Source organism: Cavia porcellus, unplaced genomic scaffold (genome assembly GCF_034190915.1).
Source record: "Cavia porcellus strain 051 isolate PalLab524CR breed Dunkin Hartley unplaced genomic scaffold, mCavPor4.1 scaffold_18, whole genome shotgun sequence".
NCBI classification, from domain to species: Eukaryota; Metazoa; Chordata; class Mammalia; order Rodentia; family Caviidae; genus Cavia; species Cavia porcellus.
The window spans coordinates 11,651,551-11,676,798 of NW_026947501.1; the positions used below are offsets into that span (position 1 = coordinate 11,651,551).

Below are 25,248 nucleotides of genomic sequence, written 5' to 3' on the forward strand. Positions count from 1 at the left end.
TTGAGCTCCATTCTTCATCCATTTTTTAAAAAAAGTGTTTATGTTTAGTTTCTCCTCATTTAAACTGCTTAGAGTTCATTGTGTCAGCATTAAATGGTCCAGCTTCTGAGAACGTCAGAGTTATTTTTCTAAAGTCTCCAAATGCGTGTTACGTTCAGGTCCGAAGAAACTCAGAATTTAAACCTTCCAGAATATTGTTTAGCTGACCGGAATATTCCCCCAAAGACTGTGGTGGCTCCCTTTGCTTAGGAGTGGTAGCTCACAGTGTTTAGGGTGTATGTTAGCCATAAAGTCTTTTTCATGCCCTCTGGTGGTAGACAAACGGTACAAGTACAAATAGGATTCATAGAGTCCTTTCAGGCATCCCAGAAGTCCAGAAACGCGTGTGTGAAAGAGGCTGGGAGTTCTGGAGTGGCCATGGCTGATGGCTGCTGAGGCTCAGGCTGCGCGGGGCCAGGTGACCTCGCCGACCACATCCTGCACTAGCGGGCTCCTGGCGCCTGGTCAGTGGCGCAGTGGGTTGTGCCTGGGGGTCTAGGCCATGGGGTTCATCCGTGTGAAGACCATGTTTTTTGACCTGGACAACACACTCATCGACATAGTCTGGGCAAGTCACAGGGACATGACAGAGATCATAAAGCTGTTACAATCAAATACCATTATAAAGAAGAAGCTGGAATCATCTGTGATAAAGTTCAAGTTAAACTGGGCAAAGAATGCTTTCATCCTTACCCCATTATAGACCTAAGGACTTCCCACGGAGAAGAAGCAATCCGGGAAACAAACGGTGGTCAGGAAAACAGGAGATGGGCTGAGGAATGCTATTGCTTGTGGGAATCTACATGTCTACAGCACATGACCCTAGCAGAAGACGCTAAAGCCATGCTCACAGAAGTTGGCAAGAAGGTCCGCCTAGTCTTGTTGGCAAATGGTGACAGACAGACACAGCAGGAAAAGACTGAGGCTTGTGCCTGGCAGTCCTACTTTGATGCTGTTGCAGGTGGAGGGCAGAACGAGGAGAAACCAGCACCTTCCACATTTTATCATTGTTGTGATCTCCCTGGAGTACGGCCTGGGGATGGTGTGATGGTTGGTGACACATTAGAAACTGATGTACAAGGAGGTCTCAATGCAGGGCTCAAAGCTACTGTCTGGATAAACAAGAGTGGAATCGTGATGCTAACATCTCCCATTCCACATTACATGGTTTCTTCCAAGCTACAGTTACCTGCTGTCTTACAGAGTATCAATTGTAAAGTCAGTTTGTCTGTTTAAAACACATCAAAATGCACAATTTCAAATTTCAAAGTGTATTTCCAGGGTTGAAACTAAGAAGACTGAAGCCATTTCATATATTAAGGTCCAGGTTCTAGAAATAATTCGATTTAGGATTTAATGGCCAGTTTGTGAGGATCTTTGAAATCCAATTGCTCTTTACAACCAACTGTTGACTTATATTTATATCTGAAAATCCAGATTCTGTTAATATAGATTACTTCTAGTGTCGTAGTTCAAAAAATTTGAGGAAATACATCTTTTTTTTTTTTTTAGTTTTTAACTTAAGAGTTTTAGAAAATTGTATTTTCAATCTTTTAGATTAAAATTTAGATTACTATTTTGGCTTCTTGGCACAAAGCAGAACAGCTTACACCTGGATATGCAAGTCCAGGTTGTATGGCTTAAAAACAGATACTTTTTAAAAATAGATATTCTAAAACATTTACAGTAGAGATTTGTCAGAGCAATTGGACCTGGTTAATATGAAATAAATACTAAACATTGCAAAAAAAAAAAAAAAAAAGAGAGAGAGAGAGAAGCCTATGCCATGATTCCTACTACAACAACAAATAAAAATTCTGTGAGCGAAGCAGGCACAGGTATCCAAAATGCACTTGTCCCAACGGCCTGCAACAGAACCAGCCTTCAGATACGCGTTTGCAGGGGTTCAATCCCGAGCAGTGGACTCCGAGATCCTGGGTGAAATTTGTATTGTGGTAAAGCACAGCATGGTTAGCAGCTTACTGAGCCAATCAGCAAACGTTCAACATCTACAATTTCATCATTCCATAAGAGTTACTGAAGACCTTCAGCAGGTCAGACACGATGCAAACAGCTCTTTCCCTCATGCCTTTCACAGCTTAAAGTGGAGACAAACAAACAGCAAACACATGTCTGAAAATGACATCATCATAGAGGAAATAAATAAGGTGGGGAACTCAAGAAGGAGCCAGTACTTTACAGGCTGGTCAGTGATGGTGCCTTTGGGACACTGCCACTAAGCTAAGGCTATATGGCATAGGAACGATCCAGCAGCACAGTGGTGTTTAGGCAGGGCTGTCACATGCAACATATTTCAAACAGCAAAGAATGTGATTTCAAAACTTCAGCAGATGCTACCAGAGAAACAAAAGAGACAAATTATGTGCACCTTTCTGGCAAATGATTTTGCAATTAGGACTCCTTCTTCAGGTGGCGAAGTCTGGTGCATCGAGGGCTCCTTGCTGTTCCTTTCAGAGCTGGTTCTTATTCTTCACTGCCTAATGCAGATACCTGCGGTATGGGGCTCACTGAATCAGCCTGACAGGCCCTTACACTGCTCCTTGGATGCTGCTGAGAAGTTGGCCCAGCAGCTACTGCAGTCTTCACACCATTGCTGCCTCTTGGCGGTCATCAGGAAGCCACTCTGTGTTTGTGCCTGCCCCAGTCCAGCCCAACCTTCAGAGTCTTTTGTACAGTGTAATAACGTCTGTCTCATGGAGGATTCAGTAAGATTGTGCACGTCATCCATGACGGATCTTACCCACAATAATCTGACTGACAGTCTGAGAGACACTGTTCCGAAGGCAGTGAGTAGGCCCTGAGTGTTGGTCTCTCGTTTATAACTTTTGATTATAATGAGAAACTTGAAGCAAACACCCTGGATGATATGGATGGTGCCACAGGGCCTGGACTGTTGGAGAAATAGTCAAAGGGAGACTTTCTAATCTAATTTGCATCCCTGCAGGGCAGCTGACTCCTAGGAGGAAAGCAATCTTACTGAGCAAGTGTGTGAGGTGAGTCTTGTCACCATGTCTATTTCAGGCATCTTAACAAAGGACCTGGACCCTTCCAGATCCCATGGGGGTAGGTGTGCATGGAGACAGGCAGGAGTTTGCCAATTCTGCGGAAAGACCTGTTATGCAATCCTTGCTTTTAGTACTTTCTCTGTCCCTGGGGTAAGGGCTTCTCAGAAGCACACCAAGTGATCAGGACAAGCGACTGTTACCAGGGTTCTGGATCATTTATGACCTGTGGCTTTCCCACACAGAGACTGTTTCAGGAAGCCACCTTCCTCTTGTACTTTTCCTGCACACACATCGGAATACAGACACCCCAGGGACTGAGCGTCACATACATTTGAACAATCTGTTCTGGGTTTCTGTAACAAATATTTTACTTGCCAGATGTGGCTGAGGGTTCACTGATGAATAATACAGATATATGCCCTTGAAAAAGACCAAAAATCAATAGATACACACTACCTATAAAACAGGAAAGACTGTGATACTATAACAATATAGTCATGCAGTGTTGGTTTCATATTGTGGCCGCAATATAGTGACTTAAAACAATAGAAATCTGTTTTCTCAGAGGATAACAGAATTCTAAAATAAGCCTTATAAGCCAAACACCAAGGTGTCAGAAGCGCTGTGTTCCCTTTGTAGGCTAAGGGAGAATCTATTCCTTGACTCTTACAGTTCCTAGTGGCTACTGGCATCCCTTGACTTGAGGCTTTGAGGCTATAAACTCTGCCTCTGTGGTCACACTGCCTCCTACTCTGCATATGACATTACCTCTTTACTGTTTTTCTTTTTTCAAAGACTACACCTGTGATTGCACTTCTTGCCTACCTAGAAAAACTAGGTTGTTATAGCTTGTGTCCCTTCTAAGCCTCATGTGGTCATACATGGACTTTTCAGAGGTGGCTGGATCTAGGGTTATGATTACTAAATTAGTCCACTGATTGGTTTAGTGTAGTGCCTGGTGGGATTAAGGGCATTCCACCCTGGATGTAAACACTACCTTCCTTAAGGGCAAGTGACCTGAATGTAACAGAATGCAGTTCATTGCTTGCTGCTGGCTGCCTTCCATGAGCTGTTCCTTGTCTGTGATGCTTTTTGGCCATGCCAACCTGCCTTGGAGCCAGTCGACTATGAACTGAAACCTCTACAAGCTGCGAGCCAAATAAACCTTTTTTTCTCTAACTTTAGGCTTCTTGTATTTTTCCTCTCAATAATGAGAAAGGTAACTAAAACATAGGCTAATCACCCATTTTAAGATCATTAAAACAATCACATCTATATAGTCCTTTTTGTGCTACAAAAAGTAACATTCACAGGTTCCAGGAATTAGGTCATGGTGAATAGCTTTTGGATGGGAACATTATTTATCCCACTACAGGTGTAAACCTCATCTTGACACCCCTCAGATGATAGTTTTTAGATGTGATCTCTAATACAGTAGCTAATGGACTAGTGGGTCCCATGTATATGGTAAACACTTAAGAGTGTGTCTAAATTGAGATGTGCTATAAATGAGATTTTGGAAACTTGCAAAAAATTAAAAGTGGAGAATCTTGATAATTTTTGTGTTGAGTACATGTTGAAATGATAACATTTGAATATGTTAGGTTAAATAAAACATTAGTGATTAAAATTAGTATTACTTCTAAAATGCAACCACTAGAAAAATTAAAATTACATTTGGGGCTTACTTTTATGGCTTCTATTTTTCTACTGAACAGGATATAGAAGACCATTTACAACGGTCATTCCGAAACTTTGGTACATTAAAATCACATGGGGAGTTTTAAAAAATCTAAATGCACAGGTTGCACCCCAGATGTAACTGGAAATCTCTCAGGAGGAGCAGAGGCATTAGCATGTTTTAAACTCCCCAGATAATTGTAATATACAGCTAAGGCTGAGGAGGTGTAGACTAGAGAGCTCAAAGAGGGTTAACCGTCAAAATAATGTGACCGATGCAGGGACTGTTATTACAGGTATGTCCCTTCTCTATCAGGCAACAGAAGACACAGACTCCTGAGTATCTTCTGCTTTAGGTTTTCTTCCATGGGATGGATGCTTTGCCCTAATCACAGCATGTGACTGAGCCCATGAATGGGAAGCAGATCAGCTGTTCTCATGAAAAGAGACACCTGGGATTTTGGCATCCTGTGGCCAGGTGTTCAGTCATCCTGGTGGTTTATCAACCCTTTTCTGGCTGTCTCTTCCATGGTACCCAACAGGTACCGTGATTAAAGGAGAGCAAGCTCCTAAATGTTTAGTTTGTGGAGCTGGATAAATCCAACTACTTCTAAGAGGCTCACAGCCGAAGTGTCTTTTACAGGTATCCACGAGTAACACCCACTATCATGAGAGGTTTCTGTTATTACCTCATCAGGTTCATTCCATTAGGCAAGCAAGTCACGAGGCCAAGGACAGCAGCACTGGAGAGGGGGTGGCAAGTCTGCCTCCGCAAGTGGGGGTGCTACATGCCATGGTGGAGGCTTACTAAAAAGAGTGGTACTTTTATGGTGAGGTTATGCTAAATCAGGAGCAGTGCTTCATCTCTCTTACTGGGGAAGTTGCCGATAGTTCACCTGGGCAGTCACATGGAAAGCAGATTTGAAGATGGTGATGTTGGAGTCAGGAGGTCAGGTCAAGCCTCATGAGAACCTGGAACGGGGAATAATAAGTTAAGATGAAATTGAATTGATCCAGATGATCTTATGTGGTTTTTTCACATATAGTACCTTAATTTAACTTACAGAGTCAAGGTTTGTATAGGAAACTCTCAGTTGCTTATCAATTTTTATATTAAAACAATTCTGATTTTTGTTCATAATATAAACATACCTAACTTTAAAAAATATTCTAGCTTCCTGGGAATCTCTGGCCATTAGGAAATGAAGGACATTTATTGGCCTTATTATCAGGAAAACTTCCTGAAGGGTAATGTGCTCTTTTGCTATTTGTTCCTCCCTTCTTTCTGCCTCAAATGCAGGTGGATGGCTGGACCCCCAGAAGTCGTTTTGTGACTATGAGGCACCAAGTCAAGGATGGCTAGGAAGAGAGAGGGATCCTAATGTCTTTAATGACACCATGCCAACCCTTGACTATTTATACTTAGAATGGTGGTAATGTGAAAGAAAATATACATTTTTTAGTGATGTTTCTGACACCACATAGGAGGACCTTAGCAACACAAAGCAGTATGACTCATTCCAAGCAAATGATAAAAATTAGGAACATTAAAACTTTATCAAGGGATCTAACCCAACAGTGTGGAACTGCTTGTGCATATGAATTTGTGGAGAAACTTTGCTGTGGACTTTCCCTTTCTGTCCTCTAAACACAAGTCCAATTTCTCCTCTCAGCCATCTGTTTGCCTTGTAATATCTTCTTTAGGTGTTAAGTGATCTGGAGGGCATCAGCAGGGAAGGACGCTGGCTATTGCATTTTAGCAAAGAATTCCTTGTCAGCCTGTGATGAAGAATAACTGAAGAGGTGGTTTTCATCTGGAGACCAGAGAAAGCCCAGAAATAATCTCAGTGGTAAAAGGGTTATTTCTGTAGGGTACCTGGATTTCATCAGACTACCTGCCTAGGGCCAGTATGATTAGATGATCTGAGGACAAGAACAAACAGTAGACAGGAGGTTTATTTTTCTTACCCTTCCTGTACCGAGACTGTTGAGGGGAGCCTTCTGTGGGCCTCAGGAAAAGGTATCACAGAAAAGTAGCCTCAGTCATGAACAGGCCAGAAAGACTACATGCAAGACCACTGTAATGAGGGAGGCTGAGTCTGAGCAATTCCTCTGAATTAAAAAGATGGAGTTTCAAGCACAGAAGAGATAGTAGGAAAGTCCTGGAGGATGCTGGGAAGCGAGCCTGGTCAAGGGAATGAGGTCATCCGTGAGTGCGCACGGGAACTCTTTTGATGTGAGGCCCCTGTCAGCTCCAAGACTGGGAGACAGGGTGTAACCTTTCTTGACTACATTCCAAAGGGAAGCCACCCCTGTCCCTGTCCCTGAGCAAGCCACTCTCGAGGTAAAACTGACAAGATGTGGGGGAAGGGTCAGGCCTTAACATGTTGGTTAGAGAAAGAATTCTTCTCCTGAATACTAAGCAGGAAACTTTAATAGGCCAGAATAGTAAGTAATACTCTTGTCAAAGATTAGTTTCTTTCAAAACTGTGTTTCCTTGCTCCTTATTGGTGAATGTTTGTCTTCAATAAAGAGCAGATGTAAAACCTAGAACACAAGATGTTCTTCTAGGTGGAGTGTTACACGGTCACCCAGACACTGCTAGCTCACTTTTCCGAGGGCAGAAAGACTCTTTCCAGGAACTTCTGTCAATGATACACTGGCTATCTGAGTCAGGGACACTGGAAAACCTACCAGCTAAGATGGTATATCAAAACAATGGTATATCAAAAAGAAGACACTGATTTATATAATAAAAAGCACTCTTTTTCCTTCAAAGGTGGTGTCCAGACATGTTTTTAAATCATAGATTTCATAATGGTAAAATGGATAGGCACCTGACAACTTTCCCAGGAAGTGGATGGCATGGTCCATTCCTGCTGGGCACTGCCTTCGTGTAGCCCTTGTACTTGATCTTGATGCAGAAATCCCCTCCCTGGGGTGAGTTTCCTCCAAACACAAGGAAACAGGCTTCATTATCAGTGGCTGTACTAGTGACAGAATTTATAATTGAAAGTCTGCTAAGGTAAATATTCTGAGAAAAGGGAAGTTTGGGGCCCACCATTAGGTAGAAGGCTCTGTAAAGTTTAGTCAAGATGAGGGGAATGTTAAGGCCATCTGGGTCAGCCAGCTTTCTTTGCTTCCAAGAAAGCCAGGTCTCAGCCCCTACCTGGCCATCTTTGACAAGGTGGCAGCTCTATCAGGGCTACACACTGACCAGCTGGTGGAGGGACTGTGATTTAGATTCTGTGCCTACTAGATGAAGATGATTCCCTCTATACCCTGATTAACTGAAGTGTGTGTGTGGAGACGACAGATCTCTCTAGTTTTGTAACATACTGTCATCCAAGGGCCTCGTGCACCCATTTCTTCAGGCAAAACGCATGCTTTCTACTGAGAGCTGATGCCAGGCCACTTCCCCAGAGGGTAGCCTAGAGTTAGAACCTCAAGCCTCAGAATTGCTCCTTCCACACATTACCATCATAAAAGAGCTAACCCAGTGAGCCAGGCAGCCTGGGGCACACAGGAAAGCGAAAATCTCCTTGGCTGGCATTGCAGCTTGCTGAAGGGAGCCTTGGCTTGCTCTGAGGGCAGTTGACTGTGCCCGCAGAAAGGAACAGATGAGGCATTTTAGTTTCTCCTAAAGGCTTTGATGTATTTCAAATAGAAAATTTAAGAGCCCCAGGACGTTCCCTCTGCAGCTGCCTTGCAGTGCGGTGGAGTTTTAGGAGACAAGGAAGGCCTGGTGGCGGGTGTAGGTGGTCCCCGTAGAGGAGTGCCCTGAATCTCTTCTCTCCTTTTCACAGCATTAAAATTTTCTTTCTGTCCTCTTCTTTGGTTTTTGTATTTACTTCTTTCCCGTTCTCTAAAGGGCGCAAGTCTGGGTATTCCTTCGGTCTTATTACGTCATCTTTTTTGATCCCCAATCCCTGCAAATGAGAACCCATCATTTTGCTAGGCAGCTGTTTCCCTGCCTCGTGACACCCAGGCTAGCGCCCAGCCCACCCCAGGGCCGGGTGGTGTAGGGCGGCCGAGGAGGGAGAGTCTTCGGTCACACGGTGGCGCGCGCGAGCCAGCCAGAGCAGGTCCGCCAGCGCTGCGCACCTGATCACCATCACCCCGACCCCACCCGCGCCGGCCCGAAGCGCCGCTCCTCCTGCTCTCGCGGGCGGGACAGCGGTGGCTGCGTGGAGACCCCGGTGGCAGCCGAGCCGCAGCGGCGTCTGGCACGCGCGGGAGGCGCTGGGGGGCGTCCCTCGCTCTAGGCTCCTCCTCCCGTCGGGCCCCACCATCCACCAGCCCTTGACTCAGCTTGGCAAATTGGAGGCTTCCGCAGCAGCCCCGGAGCATCGGCGGGCGCAACGGAGGCGGCTGGAGGCGCGCAGCCCGACGGCCGCGCCGAGCCCTCCGGGCAGCCGCGGCGCGCCTTGGAGCAGCCGGGGAGGCGCCGCGCAGCCCAGCCCGCGCCCCGGCGCGGTTCCGAGGGGAGGAGCCAGCGGCTGCAGCTGGGAAGGGGCGCAAGTGCGTGCGCCTGTGTAGGAGTGCGCGGGGGGGCACAGTCTCGGGCTAAGGCGCAGGCCCCCAGGCCTCCCCACGCGGGACCCCCGAGGCTCTGCAGCGTCGGTCCCGGCTCCCCGGCGTCCAGCATCATGGACTTGCGCGGAGTTGGAACGGGCCGAGGCAGCCATCCGCGGGCATCCGCCCGGCCCTGGGGATTCGCGGGTGCACGCGCGGGGATGGCGAGGTAGGATGGCTGCCCTGAGCGAGCCCCGCCGCCCCGACGCAGCGGCCCCGGGCGGCGCCCGCGACTTCTGAGCGCACAGGCTGCGGGCGGAGGCGGCCCCGCCGCGCCCGCGCCCGCGCCCGCGCCCTGGCGAGTCGCTTTGCCTCTTCCACCCACTCGCACCTGCCACCGCGCGGATACCATGTCTAAGGCGGCCGGAGGCGCGGCGGCGGCGGCGGCGGCGGAAAGTTGTCCCTCAACCCCGGTGGGCTCCTCTGCGGCCGCCGCCGTGGAGGATCTATCCAAAGTGTCGGACGAGGAGCTGCTCCAGTGGAGCAAAGAGGAGCTGATCCGCAGCCTGCGGCGCGCCGAGGCCGAGAAGGTGAGCGCGATGCTGGACCACAGCAACCTCATCCGCGAGGTGAACCGCCGCCTGCAGCTGCACCTCGGCGAGATCCGCGGGCTCAAGGTGAGCGCAGCCGGGCCAGGGGCTCGGCCGGGCGGGGCCGGCAAACTTTCCCTCCCTCCCTCCATCAACAGGTGAACCTCTTCTGTCTCCTGGCAGCACCCGTGAGCCCCATCCCCAGCCCTTGGCAAAGTTTTACAAACTTCCTTTTCCCTCACGGGGCGCGATGGCTTCAAGCGCTCGGGTATCTCCAAGGTGAGAGGAAAGGTTGCCATGGATGGGGAAGGTCCAGGAAGGAGATGGGTGACCCTCAGAACCTGCAGTTTCCTGGAGAACCTCAGTGGACGCATTGAGGAGCCGGGTTATGGGGAACCAGGAGAGGAGGCGAGCCAGGGAGCAGGTCCCGGCAGCTTCGCCTTTGGGGGTCAGGGATTAGGCTGCTCTAGCGCCACCAACTTCCTGGTGAGTAGAGGGCATACAAAGGGCGTCTCAGCCAAGGAGACGGGCTGGCGGGGCGCCCGGAGAGAGACAGCAGGTGCCATCCTTGGAGCCGGTGTGTGTCACCTGGTGCAGGAGCCCTTCAAAGATTGCAGAATCTAGCTCCTGTGCTTTGGTTTGCCTTCCTTTGGCTGGGGCCACCTGGAATTGCATACTAGTTCACACCCAGTCTGATTTTAATTTTATCCAGCATGGGAGGTGCAATCCGGTGGGAAGGCCGGGGACTCTGTGGAAGGCGCAGCGTTTTGACAGGGTGTCCCAAAGTGTCGTCCTTAGTGATGCTTTCTTTTTAGGCAACCATCCCTCTGCTATTAGCAGAGGAGGGACCCCTAATCCCACTAACTTTCTTTTCTCCTTGGAGAGCTCTGAGTGCCAGCATTGTGTCTGCCAGGCTGCAGTAGACCGGTGGCCGGGAACCGCCCTGCTGGCCGGCAGACGCTGCAAACTTCCTCTCCACATGCTCGCCTGGTGCTTCCCGGTATTCCTTCCTCTCATTGTTCTGCTTTTGTTTATAGGAAGCCAGACACAAACGAAATACCTGCGGGGACCTTGGGGAGCAAATTCCCGCAGGCACAAACTGTTCCTGTCCCTTTCCACTCCCACCCCGCTTCTTCAGCGTAGACTGTGTTCCTTAATTGTCTGGGGGCTCTCCTTCTGGGATTCTGGGACAAAGAGCAGGGGCAGGTGCGTGATGCCCGGACTCACCTGCGTGCTGCACGCAGCCTAAATGGATATGGCTCTCCCCTGGGTTCCCAACTGTCTGTCATGTGGTCCCTAGAGTTGCTGCAATTAGGAAGAGCCCCCAGACGGAAAATCCCAAGCCTTGATTTCTCTTTTATTTTAATTCATTATTAATGGGGTATTTATTAAGTACCAGACTGTTTGGGGAATAGAGGCTGGCTGGAATGGGGGAAGATGATTTTAGAAGTGGGTTGGAGTCTAGAAACCTAGTCTGCCAGGAGGGTGAGCTTGGGTAATTTGTCAGGTTCTTATTTTATTTATCAGGATAATGCAAATGATAATTCCAGGGTGTTGTGCAGATAAATTAATAATGTAGGGGAAGATTTAGTACTAAACTTGACTACAAAATATAATGGCTATTGTCATCAGGCAAGGTCAAATAACTGCATAGCCTTCATTTCTTAGGTAAAACTGGACCATGGTATTAGTTTTTTAGCCTATAGTTTAATCTTTTTAAATGATGTGAACAATAATGTCACTTGGAACAGTTTTAAATTTCTTAAAGATTTTAATAATATGACGAATCAACACAATAAATCAAATTCTTGAACATTCTTTCATGTTGCTGTGGGCTGTGAAGATCTGTATGTGAGAGCCCCGAGTGGTGGGGTACCAGGGTTTCACTCCAGTGGCATCATTTAGAGAACAGCTCTGGGGCCAGTTAAGAGCAGTTACACCCCAAGTAACAAAGTCTTTGTGGTCTGGATCCATGAGCTGGCATTGAAGACTTCCTAGCCTCTTCCCTTATCAAGTTCAGAAGTGATGACAGCTGGTTACTTTCTGATCCAGATCCTACTCCTTTTTGCATCATCCCTGGGTAGCTTCAATGCCCCTTTCTGTGAACTGTCTTTGAGATTACATCCAAATATTTTTAAGGTTGTAGGCAGAACTGTAGCTGTAAAATTTGGTTAGCTTGGGCAAACTGTTAACCTCTTTAATCTTTAGTTTTCTCATTGGCTTAGTGGGGCTTTAATTCCAACTCCATATAAGTCTTTGAGTGTTAAATGATACATAGATGCAGAAACCTCTGGAAGGTTAGATAGATTTCTCAAGGTCACACAGATACAAAATGTTCAACCTAGGTTTTCTTGTCTTTTAGCTAGTTGATATTCTTTGTTTAGAATGTGAAGACCCAAAGGAAAGAGGAAAGGGCATTTTGATTAGGGTGCTGATGTCATAAGGCATTGGGTTCTTTGGACTGTTATTGTGACCCAGAATGCTGGTGAGAAATGATTTTGGGCAACAAAATCTCTGTAGATTTATTGTCTGCATTGCATTAATTTTCCTAGTTGCCCCCAACTTGTCTCACTCATTCTGTAATGGAGAAAAAGAATGAATTAAAATAGCCCTCCTTTACTGATAACAGTTCTTGATGCTCTGCAGTCACAAGATTGAAATTTTGGGTAGTATTCTACCATGTGCATGGAAGGCCACATTAGACACTTTGGTAACATCTGGTGGCCTGGGGTGATGTTAAAACAGCACTTGGTGGTTTGAGAAGAAAGTCCAGATCTTAATGTGCAAACGCAAAGAAGCTGGCTCTCAAGGTTGCTAAGCTGTTCATCAAAGGGGGAAGGGGTTAGCTTTAAATTGGGAAGTAAATAATATTCTCAAGAAAGTTGAAAATAGGAAGAAGGATCTGTGATAAAGTTGAGTGGGCCCCTGTCTGGAATGCTGCAAAGACTTCATCAGTTCCATGGAGCACATGACACATGGACTAACATTTGAGAGTCAAAAGAAAGTATTTCAGATGGAAATTCATTCAGATGAAGGAAGAACATGATTTTTTTCCTGTCTAATTCCAAGATTAAATTGAGTGTTGAATATATTTTGAAGCTTAGGAAGATTAATTTTGTTTGGTGTTATTTTCTTTGAATAGTCATAGCTTCTGATTGCCTCTAAAGCATCATATCAGAGGATAATTTGTCCTCTTATTACTGTCGATTCCAACCTAACTGGGGCTTCCTGAATAATAATAGGAGAAATATCTGTTTTGGTAACAAGCCAAGGGCTTTAAAGTATTGTCAGTCCATAAACACATATTAAGTGTCTACTGTATAAAAGGCACTCTGGTAGGTTTGTTGCATACAAAGAAAGACATTTGAAATCTTTCTTTCATAAGCTAAGATACCTATGTGAGAAAAAATTGCTGTCCAGTGAATGTTGAAATATGTTATCGTCATTAAGCAGTGAGTGGGACGGTTACCTCATTCATTTACGCATATTTGTGGCATTGTTCTGATGCCCAGAGGACTGCTCAGGGGAAACCTAATCATTTTAGGTAAGTCCATATGAGTGAGAAGAGGATATTTTCTAACTGGAATGCTCCTAATTTGTCCACAGAGAGGGAGAGGGAGTCAGAGGTAGAAAATGTTTTTCAGGTGGAGCCAAAGATTCTATTCATTTTCCCTATGAAAAGCGAGCTTCTGTAAGTTGGTGAGCAGGAGGCGCAAAACATGTGGGGACCCTTTCTGAAGATCAGTCTGGCTGAGGGGTGCTTGGATTAGAGCAGGCCAGACAAGATAAATGGGCAGACTGAGGCAGAGAAGCCAGATGGGAGGCTGTTGGTGAAGCTCAATCCTAAGGTCATAAAATAGCCATGGAAAGCAAAAGGCAGTGGGCATTAGAAACAGAGAGAGAGAGTTGGTCATAATGCCAAGAGTTGGGACTCGAGATGAGTGGAAACTAATTTCGTGGGTCTTGAAATTCTTTTCCATGTTGAGCTTTGTGACTGTCAGGAAATGAAAAGTTACTTTCCGTTCAGTAGCAGGGGACATGTTGGAATCAACTCACGTTTAACAAAAGGAAGTCCGTTTTCTGAGTATCTGTAGTTCTAGAAGGAAAGACAGTTGTTTAAAAGCAGAGACTGTTCGGCTTCGTGAAGCAGTGTAAGTCCTGGGCAGCAGCCCATGGCTGACCCTGTTTCATTTCTGATCATGGTGCTGCTTTTACTCTATATGTGAATGGAGGAGAAGTGGAAGTGTCACAATATATTTAAAACCCTCCAGTGTCAGGTGTCCACAGTGGAGACTAGCTACATAGGAAGGTGCAGGAGGCGAGGTTTCCATTCTCTTTGGCTTCCGTGAGGATGGAGACTTGAACTAACAGACAAATACACGCATCTGTGACACTGTGATAGGCACCCAGCGGAAAGGTGGAAGGGTCCACTTCCACTTTGACGGGCAGAGGCGGCTCTTCCTTAGAATGGCTTCTGTGGAGGAGCAGCATAGAATTAGTGCTGTGGTTGGATGCAAGGCTGGGAAGGCGCTGCCAGGGAGAGAAGGGTTCCCCCTGGGCCTGCATCAAGGCTGGGATCGGTGGTGCTCGGCACGGAATGCTCAGCCACTCATCTGAGCCACCCAAATCCCCTGCCTGAACAGTCCTGCAGTGTCCTTCCTGGTCACCTGCTCTCCACCTTATCCCCCATCTTACTCGCTTTTCTCCTCCTCCTGACCCTAGGCAGTCACTTTCCCACCCAGAAATGAGGCAGTTCTTTGGAAAATGAATCTCTTAACCCGGGTCTTCAGCACACCAAGGTCTGTCACCTGGCTGACCTCGCCCTGACCATTCTACCTAGGCCCTGAGGCCTCTCCTGCCTCCTTGCCCAGCTCATTGTTCAGGGCTTGTGTACTTGCCCTATCTCTGCTCTCAATTGTCTTCACCTTCATTGTAGCCAGATGTTTGCTCAATTCTTGCCTTTTCTTGAAAAAAAATTTTAACTTTCATTAGTTTTTTCCCCAGCGCTTTTCATTATGTGACATCATATATGTACACACACATATTTTTTTTTTTTTTGAGACTCTTCCACTAGAATGGAAACTGGCATGTGACGTTTCTGCTATGGTGTCTGGTATATCTAGTACATTTTTAGCACTTGAACTTGTCCCTTGTACATAGTAGATGCTTACTAAGTCTTTATCAGTGAACACACTGAGTCAGATCACTTGGGGCCTTTTGAGAAGTTAAGGAGTCCACACTTTATCATTAGGCAGTGACACACTACTGAAGGGTCTCTAATGTGGGAGTGCCACAGTGCAGTAAATTCTAGAGGTCACTTTTCAAAGACTGGTTTGGAAGTGGAAGGTGAGAGAGAAGGTAGCCAGCCACTTCTTGGAAGGGGCAGTGATGCAGGTGGGTCTGGTGTTTGCTGAGAGGTGCTTCTTGGGGAGGGTGTTTACTATCAAGAGTTCAGCACGGTGTTCATGTGGTACAGCGCAGAGGGGTTGGATGTGGCTATTAAAATGCCACTAGAGGGCAATTGTGTGTTTCCCTAGTTGGGGGTTTGGGGCTCATTCCATGTCACAGGCTGAACAACTGAGCAGTGCTTCGTTGACGCGATTGAAAGACCTTTGGGCATAGAGCATTTGGATACTTGATAGGTCTAAAGCAGCCGTGGTGTTTTGAGAGTGTATGGAAGGATGTTTGTTTGCTGTGGACTAATTTTTAATTACTTCAGTGGCTGCTCCCTGAATACTGACTGGGTGATCCTGGACAAGTGAAGCGTAGTGAGATTCAATTTTCCCTCCCATAAAATAATGGGAATTTTTGTCTTCTAAGTGTTTTGGTGAAACTTAGGTGAAATAATATTTTTATGCAGGGAACAAAAATGATACCTGTTATTTCAACGCTCATGGGTGTATGCATCGTTACATACCTTCGGCTACCTCCCATCTTTCCCTCTTCTCCTAGCATCCCAGAGAACTCACCAGTTCCAGGCTCTCCTGACCTGAGGTGTCTGAGCGTGAAATCACCTACAAGCTCCTCCCTTGAATGGTTGTCTCTCTCTTTTCAGGATATCAACCAGAAGCTCCAGGAGGACAACCAGGAACTGAGGGATCTCTGCTGCTTCTTGGACGATGACCGGCAGAAAGGAAAAAGGGTGTCCCGGGAGTGGCAGAGACTGGGCCGCTACACAGCTGGGGTGATGCACAAGGAAGTGGCCTTATACCTGCAGAAGCTCAAGGAGTTGGAGGTGAAGCAGGAGGAAGTGGTCAAGGAGAATATGGAACTCAAGGAGCTCTGTGTGCTGCTGGATGAGGAGAAGGGTGCGGGCTGCGCAGGCAGCCGCTGCTCCATCGACAGCCAGGCCAGCCTGTGCCAGCTCACAGCCTCCACGGCGCCCTATGTGCGGGACGTGGGAGACGGCAGCAGCACCTCCAGCACCGGCAGCACTGACAGTCCTGACCACCACAAGCACCATGCGAGCGGTGGTAGCCCAGAGCATCTGCAGAAGCCCCGAGGTGAGGGCAGCCCAGAGCACTCCAAGCACAGGAGTACCAGCCCTGAACACTTGCAGAAACCCAGGGCCTCTGGGACCTCAGATCACTCAAAAGCTCTCAAAGGACCCAGTCCTGAGCACCACAAACCCTTGTGTAAGGGAAGTCCAGAGCAGCAAAGGCATCCACATCCGGGAAGCAGCCCAGAAACACTGCCCAAACACGTGCTGAGTGGGAGCCCCGAGCATTTCCAGAAGCACAGGCCCGGGGGCAGCCCGGAACATGCCAGGCACAGTGGAGGGAGCCCGGAGCATCTTCAGAAACACGCTCTTGGGGGGAGCCTGGAACACCTACCCAGAGCCAGGGGCACTAGCCCTGAGCATCTCAAACAGCATTACGGGGGGAGTCCCGATCACAAACATGTAGCAGGCGGAGGCAGTGGTGGAGGCAGCAGGGAGGGCACCCTCAGACGGCAGGCACAGGAGGATGCATCACCCCATCATCGCAGTGTCTACAGTGGCATGAACGGTGGGTCAGTACGCGCTGCGGAATGGCTTTCCCTGAGCAGTTGAGCAGATCCATGAATGATAAAGGGCTTTCCAGCCATGCTAGTGCAGGTGCTAGCTGAGGGCCGGGTTGGGAGGACATCCTCCCTGAAATCATAAAGTGTGTTTCTTTTCCTTGACTTGTTTTTATTGTAGGCAAGTATGACGGAAGAAAGTTGAGGGTAAAGGGGCAGGAGAGGAAGAGTAACAGTAATGCCTTGGGTCTCTGACTCAAATTCTATGAGTGCTGGAGATAATACAGTTTTTTTTTTTTTCATTTTGAAGTTAAGTGTTTTCCTAGTTTATGCCATTTCTTACTAGGGTTCACCTGTGGAATAGGATGCAAATGGTTTTTGACTCTAGTTAATAGCTTGTTCAGAAAGGGATAAATACTCATTATGAAAACACTATTAAAAAGAAACGTGGTGCCCCGTAGTAGGCTTGGAGACTGGCTTGCGTCAATGCCTATACGTGGCCTTTTACCTTGAGGATTTTCTTCCATTATATTGGTGGTGGTAGCATCAATTTGTGACTTGTATTTTCTTTAAATAAATCCCTTTCCTATTCACTCAGAGCCCATCTACTGTCTCAAAGTCCCTTAAGCATATTCTAAAGGATGTGCCCTTTTACAGTAGAGGAGCTATCTTTCTGGGTCATGTAAATGCACCTGTTTAAAATGAACAGGTGTGTTTGGCCTCCTTTGGTTTCGGAGCACGACACCTGCTATGTTTGCTGAGGCAGCACTAAACCTAAGCTTTTAAGCCTTTTAAATGAGGCTTAATTTTCTGCATCTTGGTTCTGAAATCACTTTGAACTCAACAGAGACAACATTTCTTAAAACAAAAACTAAAGCAAAATCAAAACAGAACAATAAAAATAAAAACTTCCACAATCCTGTTATGTTGCTTATGGTTGAATGGAAACTGAAATCATTGGTTTTATAAAATGGGGCTTTTCATTCAAAATGAGGTTTTACACTGTATTTGAAAGCTCTCCGCAGTCTGTGTGTGGCCAGCTATGAACAGTAGTGAAGGCTGCTAATTTTAGCAGTGATGCGAAGGGATAAATTTTCAGTATTGTGCTTTAAGATTTAGTTGTTGGATTCTGTTTTATCCTAATCTTTTCTCATAGTGCTGGAAATTGACCCTGGAAGCTTGGCTTCTAAGGCATGCAGTGTACTTTTAAGTGCAAATGGAACTCGAAGAGGTGGGAAAGATGGAGACTGCTGCTCTCTTGGTTGCCTGAGTTGGAAGGTAGCAGGGAGAAGCCAGTTTATCCATTACATCTGGGCGTCCTGGCTGGTGCCTTGGCCAGGTCGCTTGTGCCTGTACCCGCTGTTCCCAAGAGTGGCAGTAGACGTGCCTTGGTTGCTGTGGAGACACAGGTCTCCCCAAGACGTGAAGTCTAAAAAGAGTTTGCTTGTATTTCTGTCATGGGATGGGTCATTGACTGTAGTGCTTGTCTTCAAGGGTGCTAGTGGGTTAATGAGAAAGTCAAGTTAATGACTTTTCCATTTTTTCATTATTTTTTAATGAGCTTGAGAAGTGTGTACTAGTTTAAGGAAACTTCATTTCTTAAACTAAAATACTTAGAGGCAGGTAGTTCTCTTACAATAAATCTTCATTTTATAAAATGACCCTTTAAAGACCTCTATTTTTATTTTAAATTTTCATATTACTGTTATTGACAAATTATAACTTGTAAATATTGGCTATCACGTGATATTTTGATCTGTGTATATGATGTGGCATGATTAAAACATCATCTCTCTCACGTGGCATTTTTTGTGGTGAGATATTTTCCATTTATTTTCATAGATTGAGATATATTTAGGATTATTGACTCTGATTACCTGGTTATATGATAGATCTCAAATCCTATTCCTTTTTTCCATCTGAAGTTTTGTGCCCTTTGATTAACAACTGTACATTCCTTCCCCTTCTGTTGTTACTGGACCCTCTGGTAACGTCATTTTCCTCTTTATTTCTGTGCCTAAACTTTACTAGATGTGTAAGTGAGATCAGATGGCACTTCTCTCCTGTGCCCAACTTTTCACTTAACGTGATGTCCTCCATCTCCACCCATGTTGTTAGAAATGATGCGCTCTTCACTGTTATTGTATATATATTACATTTCCTCTATCCATTCATCTAGTCATGGCCAGATTGATTTCATACCCTTGTTATGATAACTGTTGTGATAGACATGAGACTGCAGATACTACTGATTTTAGTCCCCCTGGCTAGATAGTCCAAAGAGAGATTACTGGGTGGTACCATAATTCCATTTTTAGGTTTCTGAAGAAGCTCCATACCATTTTCCATAATGGTTGTACTAATTTACATTCTGAACTATGATATATAAGAAGTTTCTTTTTCTCTATATTCTCCAACATTGATATTTCATCTGGTTGATGAAAACTTTCTAACAGATGTGAGGTAGTAGCATCTCATTGTAGTTTTAATTTGTATTTCTCTAATGATTAATGCGCTGAACATTTTTTCATGTAATTATGGTCTATATATTTTTAGATATGTTTGTTTGGGTTCTTTGCCCATTTTTAAATTGATCTATGTATTTTTTGGTATTGAATTAGCACTTATTACCCTTGATAATAAACATAATCAGATGTATGGTTTGCAAATATGTTCTCCAATTTTATGAGTGTGTATTTTCAGTTTATCAACTGTTTCTCTTGGTCTTTTATTTAGTACCACTTTTCTATTTTTGCTTTTATTGTCTGTACTTTCAGAGTTATATTCATAAAGTCATCGCCCACACCAATGTCATGTGACTTTTTCCCTGTGTTTTCTTCTAGTACCATTACAATTTCAGATTTTATATTCAAGTTTTTTGATGATTTTTATAATTTGATGATGGTTTTTTAAAAGTTGGTATAAAGGTCCAGTCTCATTCTTCTAAGTGTGTATATCTAGTTTTCCCAGCATCACTGACTGGACAGACTGCCCTGTCTCCCAATGTTAATTCCTGCTGCTTTTATCAAAGTCAGTTGACCATAAATCTGGAGATCTATTTCCAGATTTTTTTATCTTGTTCTATTTGTGATTCTGTCTCTTTTTATACCACACCATGCTGTGGGTATTTTCACACTGTTAATTCTTCCATTCCATGAACACCAGATATCTTTTCTTAAAGTAAGTGGTATTTCTAGATAAAGGCGTTTTTATATTATGGTTTATTACCTGGATCCAGGTAAACTTTGTGGGTTAAGCAAATGTTTCTTAAAATTTAACAGCTTAATTTTTAGTTACAAATTTGATGTAACAGCTACATTATAAAATGACGTAGTAGTTCAATTCCTTTTTAATGTAAAAATTGGTTAAATTTAATCAAATTGAATAGCAAAATAGGAAGACTTTTTTTGTATATCTACTTCACATTTTCTCATTCATAAATGGTCTTCTGTTGAGAATTGATATCCTCACCAGAGGCTACCAGAGTGCATTTGCAGTACATTTGCATTGCATTTTTATTTCAGTAATTAATTGGAAAATGAAGTGGCACAATGAGATGTTTATGGATCATCAACCTGTAAACTTGAGTGCTGGTAGTTTGTACTTATCCTGCTGTTACAAATTAATTTTTGATATGGATGGTAAGACATGCTTTTTCAGATTTTTAAATCCCCACACAATTCGTTTGCATCACTGGCCTATAAACAGATAAGAACCAGTTGCAAGGCTAATCCTAAATTGCTGATTAGCTGAGTCATTTCCAGAGCTAATCTGTTTGGGGTTGGTGTGAGCTGTAAGTGTTTTGAATCAGCACTTGCTTGTTTTCATATGTACAAAAACCAGGGACAAGTAAGTGAGAAAGGAGTCTACATTTTAGCAGTCTGAAATAGAGATAAAGTAGGGAGGATATTGTCCTACCTGTAAGACTGTAGCTTCCCTCCAAACACACACACACACACACACACACACACGCACGCACGCACGCACGCACGCAGACACTTACTTAAGCTGGGGGAAAAGATTCCCATTCGTTGACCACGCCTTCCTTGAATATTTTTAACTCTTCACTGCATTGGCTGTGGTGATTTTTTTTAACTATTGTGCATCTTTATCTTTTCTTGTGCTTTCAGTTACTCAGTGGATGATATAGTTGAATTTGACATACAAGAATTTCCTGTAATTAAAACATTTGGCTTAATTTCTAACTGGAATACAAAGATGAATTCTAGATATTTTTCTATCTTAAAACTAAGTTTGTGCAATCATTTCTTAATACGTGGATGATTAAAAGATAACACCAGCATACACATACACACAAACCACGAGGCCAGCTCATGATGTATATATTCCTTGTAAGTTATTCAATTTTTTTCTAGTTTGTGGAGCATTCCATTTTCAAGTAAGAAGAAGATTCAACATTTATAACATCTAGACATTAAGGTATTTGCCCATTTAAGTTGCTTGCTGGATTCCAGATTTATAAATTAAGTAAATAGTCACTAAAACTATGACTATAAAGGTACAAACTAGATCTATAGAAGGACAAACTGACAGTATCTGTTATTAAGAGTAGTGTTCTTAGTTACCTGATTCCACTGAAATCCAAGGTCAAATTGAACTTTTTTTAGGAGGTTAAAGTGTTTTTTGTTCCACAATGAAACTAAAGAATTTTGCTTCCAGATAACATCTGACAGATATTTGCTTTCTGGAAAATAACTATTTTGACTCTGGTCATTAGTGTGTTAGATGATTCTGATTCTTTTAGCACTAACTCTTTTTTATTGTTAACTTTTCAGTGATGATTCTCGTGACCACAGGCCATTCTAAGCAATTCAGCCATTGAACATTATGAATTTAGATAAAAAAGTAATAAAATTGTTTGATTTTTTAATTCCAGAGGTACATGTTAATTACCAGTAAATGAGAAGGCATAAGAAACACTTTTTATTATATTTTTTACCAGCAAATGAGAAGGCGTAAGAAAAGAAACACTTTTTATTAATTATTTTTTGTTTTCTTTACTCTTTATTGTCCTGTTTATCGTATATCTTCTGAAACTAAGAGAATTGCTTCGTTACCCTGGTGGGTCTGATGCCTTTTGCTTTCTTTGAGCACGGTCTAGTAGACAGTGACTGTGCCCTCCTTCAGTGTCACCCTGGTCAGTGGGAGTGTGTGAGGAGATTATCCCTTCATGTTGGGGAAGAACATGTGTTTAGAACTGTTAGGACCTCACTGGTGGGAATGCCAGGTTGTAAGCCTTGAATGTTTTTTTATTGCTTCTTGTCTTGTTTTGTGAGAGTACCTCTAGAAGCAGAACAGACTGTTATATCCGAGCTATCCAGCTCTTCCTCTAGTTCAAAGGTTTTCAACAGGAACACTGGCATTTTGGACCAGATAATTCTTTGTGCGATGTATCATCTTATGCTTTTTTAGGAGGTTTAATAGCATCCCTGGGCTCTATCTGTAAGCAAATAAGAATGTGTCCAGGGGCTGCCAAATGTTCCAGAGTAGGGTATAGGTAAAATTGTCCCTGGTTTAAAGCCACTGCTGCTGGGGCACACTTGTAATCCCAGCACTCAGGAGTTCAAAGCCAGCCTGGGCTACATAAGCAAGCTCAAGGCCAGTCTAGACTACATAGTGAGACCTTGTCTCAACAAAACAAAGAAACAAACAAACAAATAAATACTACTGCTTTATGGCAGTGATTTTCAATCAGGCTACAGATTGAAATCATTGTGTTAGCTTTGAAAAATACTGGTGACTCCTCACACCGAGACGCAAATTGAGTATATCTGGTAATATTGTTTTAAAAAGAGCTCCTGAGGTTGAGCAGACCAGATTAAAACTGCTCCCTGAGGTGAGTTTGCGTGGGTCAAGGTCTCAAACAGCCTTGCTTAATTGGAAATGGAAAACTGACTTCTCCCTTTTTGCTGACCCTGGCTCTGCTGTAAGATCTCACTCCTCTCAATCTAGGCCAAGCGTATTTGATAAGGTGCTATTTTGGGTTGACTTTTTGGTGTGTGTGTAGATGAGTGTTTGGTGAATTTGGGGAAAACTTTGATATGCATGGTTTAATACTGCTTCAGTTTTTAAAAGCATCACATACAGATGGACTATCAAACACATGATTTTATAACCCATTTTACAATGAGTGTTGGTGGTGCATGCTTTGCAGTGCTAAAGTATATTTTCTACAAGAAGATACAATATTTAAATTCTCTTATTTCATTGGTATTTCCCTGAGTTTTAATAGTGTTCCCTGCTTTCTGTTGAGACTATTAGTGAATAAAGGAAAACCACTGATAACACAGAGTGGTCCTGTCTGTGAGTAGCAAGGTAACCTGGGTGTGGAAGAGCTCTGCAGAATTTCTGCAAAGCAAGGTTGCCTGTGAATTAAGTATGGTGCACTATAGCATGAATAATTGTTCTCATAAATCTTTTATTTTGCTTAGAACAATCAAACATCAGTTACAAATGCATTTGGACAATATAAATTGAATGTTTCTTGGAAGAAAAAAATTCAACAGTTACAATTATGGAATAACAATGGATTTTAATTGAGATCCTCTGAGTATGTTCTAATCTGTGAACTGACACATACATGGTTAAAGGAATATGTAAAGGTTTGTTCTGCAAGTTTCAATGTGATAATTTGGTAACTCTATGTACACTTTGCTAGGGCATGAATTTAAGAAATTTTGAAAACTAGAATCAATTGTTTTATGTTTATATTACAAAGCCCATTGCATTCACAAGGATATATTTTGATTTACTGATATAAAGGTTAATATTGGTAAGTAGTCTGGTTAAAAATTACAATATATCTGAGAGGTTTGCCATTGGAAAAACTATATGATTAGATGTATTATCTAAAAAAATTAAATGTATTATGTAGTACAGTGTAAGATTTTCAGCTCCACTGGCAACAGTAACATAAACCTATAAATGTTTTTAGACTCTAGGTGTCTGTTTCCATATACCCCCTAAGAAAATTGTCTATCAGTGTTATAGCTATGTAGTATAACTATATGTATATGTTAGAGATATGTATATACCTATATGTTTATAGATTTGTATATATTACAATGACTAATATTGCATTCCAACAGTATCAAGCATTAAGTTAATCAAGTGTTCAGCCATTCAGCCATCTATACTGTTGTCTTGAAGTAAATCAAGAATTTCTTTCACTGTAGATATAATAGAAATCAATTAAATGTTTATATGTTCTAGCTCATTGAAATTTTCAAGATATGTAATAGCAAACAAAGATCATTGAATTAGTGATGCATTTAGCATTGCAGTTTAACTGAAATAATTTGGAATAAGCCATAAAGAAGTGAAAATCTTTGGTGAATTATTCCATTTCATTAGGTTACAACTTTTCGCAAATGTCAAATGAATACAGATGCATGAAATGTACCTACAAATACTTGAATAAATGAATACAATACAGATGCAAAATGTTCAGGGCTATCCGTTTTCTCTGAGTAATGATACATTATTCTGGAGGGATTGGTGTAGGGGTCTTAATCAAGTTTCCATGGTCAGAAATAAAAATTTATGCCAAATTTTGCCAAAACATTAAGAAAATAAATAATGGTAATATTTTACTTGTGTAGCACCATTGCTGAAATGGTGAAAATACATTTTCGACACTCAAGTTTATGGCATAAAGTTCTAAAACTCTTCAAATTTTACCCACTTATTTCTAGTTATTAAAGAGACATCCACATTACATGGTCCTGGGAGGATTACTCTCTCCTCCTATCTCCTTAAAAAACATAAAGCACTATGCTTTCAGCTGAGCTTCTTTCTGTCTTTAGCAAGTCTAACTCGCATTGTTTTTAAATTCTGTTCTGCTATTTGTAATCACCCATAATAGCTCATGAAAGTGGATAACTATACTGCTTACAACTGTGTTTAAAAAAACATAGAATAAATGACCTTGAGGTGTCCTTCTGGTGTGTACAGTGTATAGCCCGTGTTTTCATGGCCCTGTCAGTATTTCAGCTTTTTAAGATTTACTCTTCTTTATTTTATGGGTCTTGCTATACTTTGGCCTGTTGAGGTATTTTATAATATTATAAGAACTCAAATTTTCCTTCTTGGATAGTTTGGCATAACCAAACTGCCCTTACTAGTAGTTTAATGCATAATTTTTATGGTGAACAACATTGCCATATTTGAAAAGTTTATTTTGTATTTGATCTCAAAAAATATTAATAACACTTTCATGTTGTAAAAATGGGCTGATTTTCAAGAGAGATAGGAAATTTGAAACTTTGTATCAAGAGTAGACCATGGGATACTTGAGAATTCAGACATGAAATCTCAGCTTTAATTTATGAGTCTTTAATCTGCAGAAGAGTGAGTTCAAGTTACTGCTGTGCCTGACA

At 43.3% G+C, this 25,248-nt stretch overlaps 1 protein-coding gene and 1 pseudogene across 7 annotated transcripts in view; both read left to right on the forward strand.

Moving 5' to 3' along the window:
* The first annotated feature begins 541 nt into the window (after positions 1 to 541).
* Positions 542 to 1,275, forward strand: LOC134471264 (N-acylneuraminate-9-phosphatase-like; annotated as a pseudogene).
* Positions 1,276 to 8,989: 7,714 nt separating this feature from the next.
* The window catches only part of Ccdc85a (coiled-coil domain containing 85A), a 176,151-nt gene continuing 159,892 nt past the window's right edge, over positions 8,990 to 25,248 (forward strand). For 6 of the 7 annotated variants that reach the window (XM_023564111.2, XM_063229430.1, XM_063229431.1 and 3 more), the window contains exons 1-2: positions 8,990 to 9,937; positions 15,906 to 16,857. In XM_023564111.2, coding sequence (XP_023419879.2) covers positions 9,671 to 9,937; positions 15,906 to 16,857 — 1,219 coding nt within the window. In that variant the 5' untranslated portion in view covers positions 8,990 to 9,670. Of the gene's footprint in view, positions 9,938 to 15,085; positions 15,245 to 15,905; positions 16,858 to 25,248 lie in introns of those variants that run through there. The other variant, XM_063229433.1, reaches the window with a different exon arrangement.